Here is a 12,389-nt window from a genome sequence, read left to right as displayed (position 1 = left end):
AGAGGGGTAGTACGATCTTTTATTGTACCTTCCTAATAGGTAACCTAACCCCTGAACTCGACTTTGGTTTTCCATGGACTGTCTTTTCCAAATAAGGAGTCATACTTAAGGTTTTCTTTCTTATTTTGTTTTCCCTTAAAAATAATAATAATAATAATAATAATAATAATAAGTGGCGACTCCAACTCTTTTTTAAAAGATCATATTTTTCACCAAATAAATAAAAAGCGAGTATCGTCGTTGAGTTGGAACGCACGTGAAAAATGCAAGGTCCACAGCATTGTGTGGTTGTCATCCCTTTTGGAAATTTTTGGATTTATGCATATAAGCATAGTCTTTTTGGCCGACCACAACTAGCGCATATGATATGGCCATCAAGTTGCCTCACCAATTTAGTACATCTTTTCAAATTAATATATGGGTGTTGCATTCTAAAGGGAAAAAAAGCAAGAGATTTTTATAATTATGTGCTCTAATTTTTATTTGATTTTAGCTTGTATACTACAGTTCTGTTAATTGATAGTAAAACCATTTTTTGTTGGCTTCTTATGAATGCATCAATAGCTACAAAAGCGTTCAATTAAGTCCCAGTTTCAAATTTCTCTTAAGAATAAAAAATGGCTTCTATCTTTTTCCCAACTTTTTCATCCAAATCAAGGACCGAGTGGAATTGAATTTCCAATTTTCGTCATTCAATGTGTATAATAAAATCTAGATTATTGGATGAATGCACAAATAAATATCATCAAAAGACAAACAAATTATATTAAAGAAAATTTAAGTTATAAAGGAATGAGATTAAAGTATTCTTAGATTTTCCTATTTTGATTGTGGAAGGAGTGAGGTGACTTTTTGCAAGTGTGAGGGAAAATCTTATCCTTAGGGTTAGTTTTTGTGGTGAGAATGTCCAAAATCACTTAATAATAGGTATCAAAATGGAGTTTTATAAGAGACCTCATCCTCTGATATCCGACTATTGGATTGGAAGATACTATTGGGTTGATGGTCTCAAAACCCAAGACCCAATGTGAGGGGGAGATTATTAGGTTTATTGATTATGGAAAGGCAAGATGAATCTTTATAAGAATTCCCTTTAGATTTGGATAAGTAATCATAAATAATGATAAGCCGATCTAAGGTTTTAGCTTTCCCTTGTATACATAGACATGTTAGGGAATGATAAATTTCCCTTTTTTAGATTCTACTTCTTACCAATGCATTGCTTGATGGCTTTTCTTCTAGTGATTGCACTTCTTAGGTAGAAGAAATATGTCATTTACTTATGCCATATGAGACTGTGGAGCACGAAGGACAACCTTTATTTTCTAATGATGGCATCTGTAAGATCCCTAGGCTTACTCAAATGAGAAAAAAGAGAATTGACATTCATTTGAAAGAGATATCAAGGAGGCAATTTCATTGTCTCATGCGTTTGCTCCTCATGCAATAATGTTCGTCCGGATCAAAAGAAACTTGATAGTAACCTTGCAACTTCTAATAGAGAAGCAACGGACGTGATGCCTCCTCCTGAAGGCAACCTGGACATGGCATCCTACCTTAACGCACCGATGAGCAATGTTTATTTGTCTTACTTTCCATTGGCCTACTCGACACCTTTTGTTTCACCTCTTTGCATTTTATCCGATGGAGAAAAAACCCAAAATCATCCATCAAGTTGGAACGGAGTCTTTTAATTTACACTAAATGGTCTTCTCAGATTGTATGGGTGAATGTAATTACATAATAAATAACTGATTTTAAGAGAAAGACGAATGGAACTGTGAAAGAAATCTCCCACACAGATGCTGATTTAGAAAAAAGTAGATATCCATAAATCAATACAGAGGCAGTCTAAAACACTCTTGCAGGAATTCTACGATTCCACTCAATCTTGTTTGAGTTTTGGTGAACACGCCTGAATCAAGTAGCTGGAAATCTTTTACCCAAAAGAGTATTGAAAATTTCTTCCACTCAAATGGTTTTAATGTTTGCCTGCCTTGCTGCCCAAAAGATAATCTTGAAGAGATAAATGTTCTCCCTTCAAAATTGATCTTTTGTCTCAATTCCTAGCTCCTGTGTGTAATGTTTATTGGTTGCATCTCAAATCATGGCATAACCCTTCAAGTGGTTGCCTCAAGCTGTCCAAATTCTATTTTATTTGGACCAGTACAGACATCAATTTCATGGATCTCATCTCCTTATGTTTTTTTATTTTAAATTTTTGGTTAGTATCAAGCAATATTACATATAGAAACTAAGAATTATTAAGGTGTTATATGTATATTTATTTATTTAGAGTTTAAACCTTAAAAGGGGAAGCTTTAGGTAAAGTTTTAACTTTTAAAAGTAATAATATTGGTATTATGAAATAAATTTTATTAAATATGAAAAAAAAAATAGAACTTTTATAATACAACCTTCATATATATTTTTTTTTTACATTAGGAATTAAATAGAATTAATTAAAATAACAATATAAAAGCTTTTATTGAGTTCAAAAAATAATTTTTGTTTTCTCACAAGTTAATAAAAAATGAAATTGCTATGACCTTTTAAAATTTATGATTTTAACTTTGTCTTCAACTCCTAATTAAAAATTAGTCTAAATTGGTCCTTATGCTTTATTTGATTTAACTTTTGATAAGTCAAAAACTTTTTTTTTTTTTAAGTAAAGTAAGAGCTTTTATAAATATTTGTTTTTTTTTTTTTTTTTAAATTCTTATTACTTAAAAAAGAATTTAATGTAAAATCTAGAATAAGATAATTTTTATAGTCAAGCCAATAAATTATTTCATATTTAATAATATTTTTATAATATCAATGCTATTTTTTTACAAATTAGGACTTTAATTTTAACTTCAAGTTTTAGATAAAGCCAAAAAAAAAAAAAAAAAACTATCCCAAACGAGGTCTTATTAATGTAAAATCTGATGATGTGTATTTTTTTTAAAGGGCATTGAATAAATTTCAATCAGATCAGATTTTGGAGAAAATAAATTAGAAGTGACATACTGGTTGATTAAAAATAGGTAGAGAATGTATAAAATATTAAATAAGGTCCCCGTTTTTGGCCAGATTTAACAGGTTCATAAAAGACATTCGTATACCTCAATTTCGGTGCCAACTATATACTATTGACCCTCAATTGCATGAACCCGTTACCTCGGTCACAATCGGGTGCTAATATCAAACATGACTAAGTGGTTTCAACCTTCATGAATTATGGACCCACAGATCACGTTCTCATATTGTGTTACGCTGTTATTTAGGTGTGGATGACAATCTCTAAGCCACAATTAATCAAACTGATTAGGTTTGGCCAGACCTACAACAATTTTCAATTGGTAATTACCATTATTTTCGATTGCGATGGGTCAGTTGTTGCAGATTGCCTGCAAAAGAAACCAGAGTGGTTCACAGGTTTGAAAAAGAGAAAATGATTTGATTGTCATATTAGACACGTTGGTGTATGTGTCATGTTATTCACTGTAGTCGCCCTACCTGTGAGGTCAAACCATGGAAGGCCATTGATCAGCTTGCCCAAGTGTATAACATCCCTAAATAAAGAAATGTTGTAGCGTGTGAAATCAAGACTATAGACACGATACCAACGTTGTCACAAGATCAACAGTTGAGGAAAAAAACAAGTTGGTATCATCAACCATATCAAGAGTCTATCTGATTTTGTTGACTTGTAAATTTGAACTAAATAACAAGTTGGTATCATCCCTAAATAGAGAGAGAGAGAGAGAGAGAGAGAGAGAGAGAGAGAGAGAGAGAGAGAGAGAGAGAGAGAGAGAGAGAATTATTGGGATGTTATTTAGTTCAGCATTAAGAAAATTGTGGCCTAGAAAAAGAACAAATAATTTCACTTGTAATTAAATAATGTGAGGTTATTTTTCTAAGTTTCCCTCTACAGAAAGAAATTTGTTAGTCGTGTAGTGGAATAAAAAAATAGTAGCTAAACAAGAGGAACATGAATCCAATGTTTAGGGTTATAATGGAAAGGAGAGATATTTAGAATGATTAGAGATTCCTAAATAAAGATGACATAACTTTTCGTGTATGAAATTTTTGTTTAGTGTGCGGGTTTTGCACTGCCAACGAGTCAATGTCAAACTCAAAGAATGCGTACAGCAAGCGTGCAACAATTAATTACTCAGTAAAAAAAAGAAAAAGGAAGTGCCTCATGGTCTCTTGGTGACCTCCTATATAGCAACCTAATCTTCTACTTCTTATTCAGTGCCATTGCTTCCATTCAGATGATCATGCAGCAAAGCGACATGGAGCTCTTGCTCCTCTCCTTTCTCCTCCTCATGGCTCTCTCTCTCTCTTTTTGGATTCGCTTCTTTGTCCATAAACTCGAAAAAAGCAGTGGTATTAACCTGCCTCCAGGGAAAATGGGTTTTCCATTCATTGGTGAAAGTCTAGAATTCCTTCGGATGGGCAGGAAGGGAACCCCTGAAAGGTTCATTCAAGATAGGATGGCCAAATACTCAACCCAGATCTTCAAAACTTGCTTACTCGGAGAACCAACTGCAGTTGTGTGTGGGGCTGCTGGAAACAAGTTGTTGTTCTCCAACGAGAACAAGCTTGTTACTTCATGGTGGCCGCGCTCTGTGGAGAAGATATTTCCCTCTTCTCTTCAGACTTCGACCAAAGAAGAGTCCATGAAAACTCGTAAGTTGCTTCCAGCCTTTCTAAAACCCGAGGCGTTGCAAAAGTATGTGGGGATCATGGATTCCATAGCGAAGTGGCATTTGGATAACCACTGGGACTTGAATGAAACCGTTACTGTTTTCCCTCTTGCCAAGCAATACACCTTCATGGTGGCTTGTAGATTGTTCTTGAGCATAGATGACCCTAAGCACATTGCAAAATTCGCTAACCCATTTCATATTTTGGCTGCTGGGGTCATGTCAATACCTATAAACTTCCCTGGGACCCCATTCAACCGTGCTATCAAGGCTGCGGATTCCGTAAGAAAGGAGCTCAGAGCAATAATCAAGCAAAGGAAAATTCAAGTTTTAGAGGGGAAAAGTTCATCCTCTAAGCATGATATACTGTCCCATATGCTCACCACAACAGATGAGAATGGACAGTTCTTGAATGAGATGGACATTGCGGATAAGATACTTGGTTTGCTAATTGGTGGCCATGACACTGCAAGTGCTGCCATAACTTTCATCATCAAGTATCTTGCAGAGTTGCCACAAGTCTACAATGAGGTTTTAAAGGGTACGTAATATTACTATTTGATCTGTATATTATATATTGAAGTACTTCAATTAAAAACATTAATTTGAAATCGTTTTGGTTGGGTGGCGAGCAGAGCAAATGGAGGTTGCAGCCGGGAAGAAAAGTGGAGAGATGCTTGATTGGGAGGACATACAAAAGATGAAGTATTCATGGAATGTGGCAAATGAAGTAATGAGGCTGGCACCACCACTTCAAGGTAGTTTCCGAGAGGCCATAACTGACTTCACCTATGCTGGTTTCTCCATTCCCAAAGGGTGGAAGGTATGTTATAACAAGTAGTCAAGTGCAGCTAGTTAACAGTCATATATGTTAAAGGAGCATAATATGTATAGTGAATTCAAATCTTGCACGCTTAAAGTTTTAGGAAAATTAATTTAAAACTTGGATTGTTTATGTTGGAAATGAATCCAAATTCTGTCTATCGATCTCTGATGGATATGAATTTTGATTACACTTGGTAGTATGGGGTTGCACATGAGGGAGGAGGTTAAGCATAATAGTATATTGAACCAAATCCTGCAAGCTTACATATAAATGCATGTATATAAGCATGCATTCCGTTCAGATCAGAAGCAATTGTGGTCATGATTAACAAGTTTGGTTTCGATTTTGTTGTTTATTATTTTCAGTTGTACTGGAGCACAAACGCAACACACAAGAACCCTGACTACTTCCCTGATCCGGAGAAATTTGATCCTTCAAGGTTTGAAGGAAATGGACCCATTCCTTACACCTATGTTCCTTTCGGAGGAGGACCACGAATGTGCCCTGGGAAAGAGTATGCTCGTTTGGAAATACTTGTTTTCATACACAATGTTGTGAGACGGTTCAGTTGGTATAAACTGCATCCAAATGAAGATGTCATAGTGGATCCAATGCCAATGCCTGCAAAAGGACTTCCCATTCGCCTTCGTCACCATTAATCTTCCTTGCCTTCATATATATATATATATATATATATATATATATGGATTCCTCGCAGCTACGCCAGATGCCTAGTTGTGCGCATATATATATATATATAGTTTCATGTGCTTTTATTTAAATAAAGAAAATACTTGTGTATCTGTAGTGTCTGCAGCTAAATAAAGAGCTGCAGGAACGCTGCTTGTAACGTATCTTGGGTTTGAACCAAATATTCAAACTCACCTATTTCACTATGTCAAAGCTTATCAGAGTGTTTAAGGCCATATATGTTAAAGATTTGTTGCCTACAACTTGAGGTATATATGGGCGAGTGAAGTCTACGAATGAAGCGGAAAAATCCGTACTGTAGAGCTCATATATATATGTAAAGGATGGATGGATCCAGGCTCCTGTTGGCTTGGTTCCTAAGTGGGTCTTGCAGTTTAAAGAAAACCCACAATATGTACGTACGTGTGCATGGGTGTTGCACGGCTTCCGTTTACTCAGGAGGGTTCTGTTTAAATATGTGAATTGAACCAAACCAAAATGATTGTTTAGTGGGCTGCATCTGCAGGCACCCATTTCTAGTTATATTTCTACCTGGATGTGCCGATTTAAGTTATTTTTTCTTAGGCTATGTTTGGTTCCCGGAAAATACAAAGGAAAGAAAAAAAATACTAAGGAAAATGATTTTCTCATGTTTGGTTGTCCTATGAAAAATATCAAAGAAAATCAAATATAATTAAAACTAATTAAAAACTTATGTATTTTTAAATTATTTAATCTTTATATTGATGAATTAAAATAAATAAAAAGAGTTTGAAGTAACAAAAAAAATAATTTATCAACTTTTAATCTATTTTTTTATTTTCCTTCATTTTTTCTTTCCTTCTACTTTTTCTTTGTATTTTCTTTCCCTCGTATTTTCCCTCAAATTTTCCGGGAACCAAACATAGCCTTAATATTAGAATGATGAGCATGGCTTTTCTCTAGCAAAAGGGAGTGTGCATTGGGGATGTAGTCATTTACCTTTTGCTACAATAGTCTGTGACTTGCAGAAATGTCCTTAGTACGAACCCACTTTGCCAAAACTGTAGCTCAAGGTAAACGACTTTTTTTTTTCCAAGCTCTTGTGCTGCCTCTCTTGCATATACACATCCAATAGTGTGTAAAAATATCAGCTCCAAAAGTTGTGTTTGCTGTATGAGAAACATGTATAGTTTACCACCATCATGATGCCACATTCTTTGTTCATTTTTTTATAATGATTAAAATTTCTAACCTTTTTACTACTTGTTTTTTGGTTTATTTTTTCCCCTTGTCATAGAAAAATGAAATCAAATTTGACATTATCGTCTACTTGAAATTCAACCACAAATTCATGATTAATTAGAGGGAAGACTAATCTTATACGAAAAAAAGATATGTAAATAGAGGTAAAGTTCTCATTTGTTTGTATTGTAAAAGAGTGTAAGAGAATTCATAAATATAAAACTAGCAGGTGATATTAAACCATGAAAATTGATTCCCCTTTATATTATATTTTGAATGAAATTTTTTTTACAAGAGTTTGCAGATCTAAAATAGTAACTTATGAAGTTTATGAATATGAACGTCTATATATGACCCTAATGAATCATAGTTTGGAGGGGAATACACTTGAATATGAATATGAAGAAGTTCAAAAAATGCAAAATATATTCCACAATATCAAATAGCCAAAAAAAAAAAAAAAACAATGCTATTATGACTTTTAGAAAATATTTGGAGAATAGATATAACTTTTAGAAGATTCTTGTATGATGCATGCATTCCTACTAATGTTGTCAACTTCTATTTTAAAACAATATTGAATGTTATTATTATAATAGAAACCTTAAAAGCATGACATGTTATAATAAATTTTTTGATTTTATTATTTATTGATAAGTTTTGAGTATACTTTTATATATCCTTATTTCATGCATTATATTTTATAAGCATTCTAGCCTACCTTTTTTATATTATACGTGATTTGTGAGTATTAGGAGTTGGACAGAAGATTTAAGACACAATTTATTACAAATGGATAACTTGTTCATAACTAGTTTGAGTTTAGGCAACCCATTAAAGTTGTAATATACTACCTCCTAATTGAACAAATAGTTGGTTTTAAATAAGTTTTTCATAATGAATGCGCTAAATTAATCATTTTTTGCTATAACAATGTGTCATTCTATTTTGATACTAGCTATGAAATGTCTCTTCTTCGATCCACATCTCATAACCTTTCACTTGCTCCTCACTTTGCTTGTTTCCTTGTTCATTTCTATTTCTAAGAATTTCTTCCTCTATTTTTGCTTCAAATATCATAGATTTCCATAATTATTTCCTAGGCACTAGCTCCACTATAGGCTTAAGTTGATTGCTTTGTATGCTTCTCCTCCATAGCATACTCCATTTTAACTTAAGAAATATCATGATTCACATAGCTAAAAACGACATTTTTTCTACGTTGAAGATGGGGAGCAATGGCACCCATTGTGGTCTAATTGTCTCATGCTCCTATAAAGCGACTAAACATCATATGTGACCATTGGAAGATTTAGATGCTCTTTCATAGATTTGGTGAAAGTACATCAATATCATTCTCATTGAGCAAAATTAGGGGTCTAAAAAAAAGTTATTATAATAAAAGTAGTGGCCTACCTTTCATTTTTAAAACTATGATCAAAATTTTTAAAATTTAAAATAGTGATTTTTTTTTTCTAATACTTATAAATTTTAAAATGGTTTTTAAAAATTATTTAATTTTGTTCTTTTAATGAGTTTTTGCTACCTGCATAAGAGTGAGACAGGGGTCCTTGAAGATAATTCCTGGGAAATGTTCCCTACATAATACTAATTGATGTATTAGATTACTTCAAATTGAATGTCTGAATGTGGTATCCATGTCTCGAGACTGACTGATGGATAGAAGGAAAAGAAACCTAACATAGACATGTAGTACACCAAACCATTTTGTACTTTTTTTTGTTTTTGTTTTGTAGAAATAGACAAATCCAAAATGGTTTATGCAACCATGCAACAGTGGACCATGCCCCCACCGCTTCCTTCTGTTTGTAGTTCAGGGCTGGTATTTAGTTGACCTTGTTAGCGTAATGAAGCAATTCCAAATGGTGGACCGGGTCTATAGCTGGATCCAGAAATTATTTGGCAATAAACAAGGATTTGGAAGAATTCAAGCCGGACTGACTGACATGGTACATTTCATAAGTTTAGGATTAGCACGCTGGGTGAAAAGGGAACTGCCAACTCCCCTCATCACGGCACTTTCCTGGAGGTGGTGCTTTTCTAATAAAATAATCAAATTCCTAATCCCCATCATTATTTGTTGATGAAAGTTTTGGAGATTCATGTTTTGATTGAAAAAACACCACTAGTTATTGTAATGAGCTAGAGGAATGCACATTAACTAAATAAATCATAAGTTTACGACATTTACTTTACCGGTCAAATGCTGCCATTATAATTTGAAGGAGCAAGTCATATATATATGCTTCCATTTTCCAAATTTTTTTTTTAAATGGAAGCCCTCCTATGGAGTTTGATTTCAACTCATACCTTTGTTCGTCATTTATATAGACCGTGGTGGAGCAATGATTTAGAGTCATCGTTGCCTACATCCCTAATTCCCAGAAACTGCAAACCTGACATATATGTAAGTTTGGGAGTTCACTGTTTATTGCAATTCGAAATCTCACCTTACAAACTAGTTTGACTGACTTGAGTCTAATGCACCTAATTCACTAACAATAATTTAAAATCTCACAGATTGCAGTGTGAAATTTTTTCCCACCCATGTCCTTTGATATTTTAAGTATTTCCCGTGGTTTCCCAGCTGAAGGTATTCAAAATGTATACTACCAATTAATTGTCCATGGCATAGCAAACATTTCACTACAGTCCAGCCAGCAATTGGTTTTTCACCTACTCCAGATCCACATATTTACATCTTCCGTAGGGTTATGCTGCTTGCATTCCATCCAAGTTGAACCAATTGGTTCTAGTGGAGAACAGACGGAGAACAAAGTCACTGCAGCATTCTCATGAACAAACAACTCTCTTGCTTCCTATTATTTGATGTTATAACAGATAATGCTAAAGCATAAGACAAGATTATTTCAGTCCATGCACTGAAATCAAATATAATGTTACATACAGAGTCAAGTATTTTAATCTGGAGCTAATAACTTCTGCAACTCGACCTACAGTACTATTGAAATTGGCAGCGAGAAAAGGCTAAACAAATTATGGGAATTGCTACTAGTCAATATGAAAAGATGAGTCATAATTACTTGCATTATTTTGTCAAGGGACCCCGTAGAACCTGACATCGGTATTCACCCAGAGCCCAAATGGGGAAGATGTTTCTGTATGCAGCATAAGTGATCATACAGTTCCTATTGAAGACCCCCATGATCTCCTGCAATCAAAGAACAAGTTATAGAACATGAATGACTTTGGAGTGTAAGAGCATGCCTGAATCCATAGAAATGGAACCATTTCATTCAGACTTTTCCCTAGCAAATAAGGCACAAAACCATAAAAACTAGCTCATACTATCATCACTACCAATGACTCCAAATTCCTCTGACTCCCATCAGTACAGAAAATGTTACATAAGAAGATGAAGGAATTATTTCATTTTTGGGGAGCAACCATTGCCCTTATAAATCCAAAGAAACAGCCAAAAAATCTTCAAGCCCATGTTATGGATTTCCAATGAAACACCCAGATTGTACTTATTTTGAGCTGTTACATGGATGAATGATGAAGATCAGAAACAATGAAGAAAGCGATCTTTCATTCTTTTCCAATTCATAAGATATGAATTTCCATCAAAATTATAATATCGAAATTCAATTCATAGTAAGTTCTCCACTCCTTTATTTTCTTTACTTTGATTCTTGTAGGCTTTATTTGGATGAAAGAAAACACAAACATTGCGTTACAAGCTGACATAAAAAAGTAGGAAGGAATTCAACATCTATTATTTGATTTTTCATAGAAAAAATGAAAGAAAATTAAATATAATAAAAGTTATTTAGAAATCTAAAACATTTTAAACTTTATTCTTTGTTTTGGACATAATGAGAAATAAATTTGAAGGATGATTAAAAATTATTTAAAAACTTAAAACATTTTAAACCTCTTTATTCTTTGTTTTGGAGAGGATGAGAAATAAATTTGAAGCAGCATGTACAAAGATTTATTCCATTTAAACCTATTTCTTATTTTCCTTTTTTTTTTTTCATTCTATTTTCTTTCCCTCCTCTTTTCTCTCAAGTTTTCCAAGATTTAAAATGGAAACTAAGGAAAATAAATAAAATGAGTCCAAATTCTCTTGTTTGGTTTAAGGAAAATCAATAACAAAAGTTATATAAAAATTTATTTTCAAATTTTTTATACTACGTATAATAGGGGAAAGTAAATTTGGATATGTATGTGATAAAATTTTATCGAGTTCAGAAATATTTATTACTTCCCTCCACATTTTCGAGAAGTTTGAGAAAAAAAATTAGGGAAAGAAAATAATTTAGAAAAAAAAAAAAAAGGTAAAGGACAATAAGAATTAGGTTTGAACTCAAAAAAAAAAAAAAAAAAAAAAAAAACCCTCAATATTTTGATAGCCAATATATATATATAAAGAAATAAGCACAATGCTAGCGCTAGAGGTGCAACAAATTACATGCAACGTATACAAATGGTGCCAAAGAACATGCAAGAAGAAGAAAGAGGAAAGGAATAAAAAATAAACCCCCTCACCCCCACTCCTTACTTAGAACTAATCCAATCTACAAAGTTTATCATGGACATGGGATTAACATCAACATATAATTTAACCCTTCTGTTTCTTTTCCATCCAAAAGAGTCTAGAACAGCACACTAGAGTTGCCCTCCAAGCTTTTCTCCCTTCTTGCCCATGAAGGAGCCATGCCAGCTTAACAAAGTTCCTCTCATTGAGGAATGAATCATCCAAATCACACCAAACAGAGAAAAAGTTAAATGCCACAGGATACTAGCTATAGGGTACATAGAGGAGCAAATGATTAGTTGACTACTCGTCCCTTTTGCACATGTAACACCTATTCAGGATATTCTATACCCACCTTTTAAGTTGCTTATTTGTCAAAAGACTGCCTTATGATACTTCCTGAGCAAAAAAAACCCAGTGTCATAGG

General features: G+C 33.6%; 2 protein-coding genes across 2 annotated transcripts in view; one reads left to right on the top strand and one right to left on the bottom strand.

The window, feature by feature from the left end:
- The first annotated feature begins 4,246 nt into the window (after nucleotides 1-4,246).
- Nucleotides 4,247-6,419, top strand: LOC117924946 (beta-amyrin 28-monooxygenase-like). The gene is made up of 3 exons (XM_034843695.1): nucleotides 4,247-5,238; nucleotides 5,333-5,520; nucleotides 5,889-6,419. Exons 1-3 carry the CDS (start codon nucleotides 4,263-4,265, stop codon nucleotides 6,180-6,182), a joined length of 1,458 nt encoding a protein of 485 aa, XP_034699586.1. The 5' UTR covers nucleotides 4,247-4,262; the 3' UTR covers nucleotides 6,183-6,419.
- A 3,829-nt stretch (nucleotides 6,420-10,248) lies between these two features.
- Nucleotides 10,249-12,389, bottom strand: part of LOC117925320 (cycloartenol Synthase) — a 55,883-nt gene continuing 53,742 nt past the window's right edge. The window contains exon 19 of the mRNA XM_034844317.1: nucleotides 10,249-10,630. Coding sequence (XP_034700208.1) covers nucleotides 10,508-10,630 — 123 coding nt within the window. The 3' untranslated portion in view covers nucleotides 10,249-10,507. The remainder of the gene's footprint in view (nucleotides 10,631-12,389) is intronic.

This window comes from Vitis riparia, chromosome 11 (genome assembly GCF_004353265.1).
Source record: "Vitis riparia cultivar Riparia Gloire de Montpellier isolate 1030 chromosome 11, EGFV_Vit.rip_1.0, whole genome shotgun sequence".
NCBI lineage: Eukaryota > Viridiplantae > Streptophyta > Magnoliopsida > Vitales > Vitaceae > Vitis > Vitis riparia.
The sequence above is the reverse complement of the archived record's forward strand: the minus strand, read 5'-3'. Positions and strand labels throughout refer to the sequence as shown.

Coding starts and splice junctions, on each gene's coding strand:
- LOC117924946 (XM_034843695.1), top strand. CDS start 4,263: ATGATCATGCAGCAAAGCGACATGGAGCTCTTGCTCCTCTCCTTTCTC. Junction 5,239..5,332: donor CTACAATGAGGTTTTAAAGG/GTACGTAATATT, acceptor GGTGGCGAGCAG/AGCAAATGGAGGTTGCAGCC. Junction 5,521..5,888: donor CCATTCCCAAAGGGTGGAAG/GTATGTTATAAC, acceptor TATTATTTTCAG/TTGTACTGGAGCACAAACGC.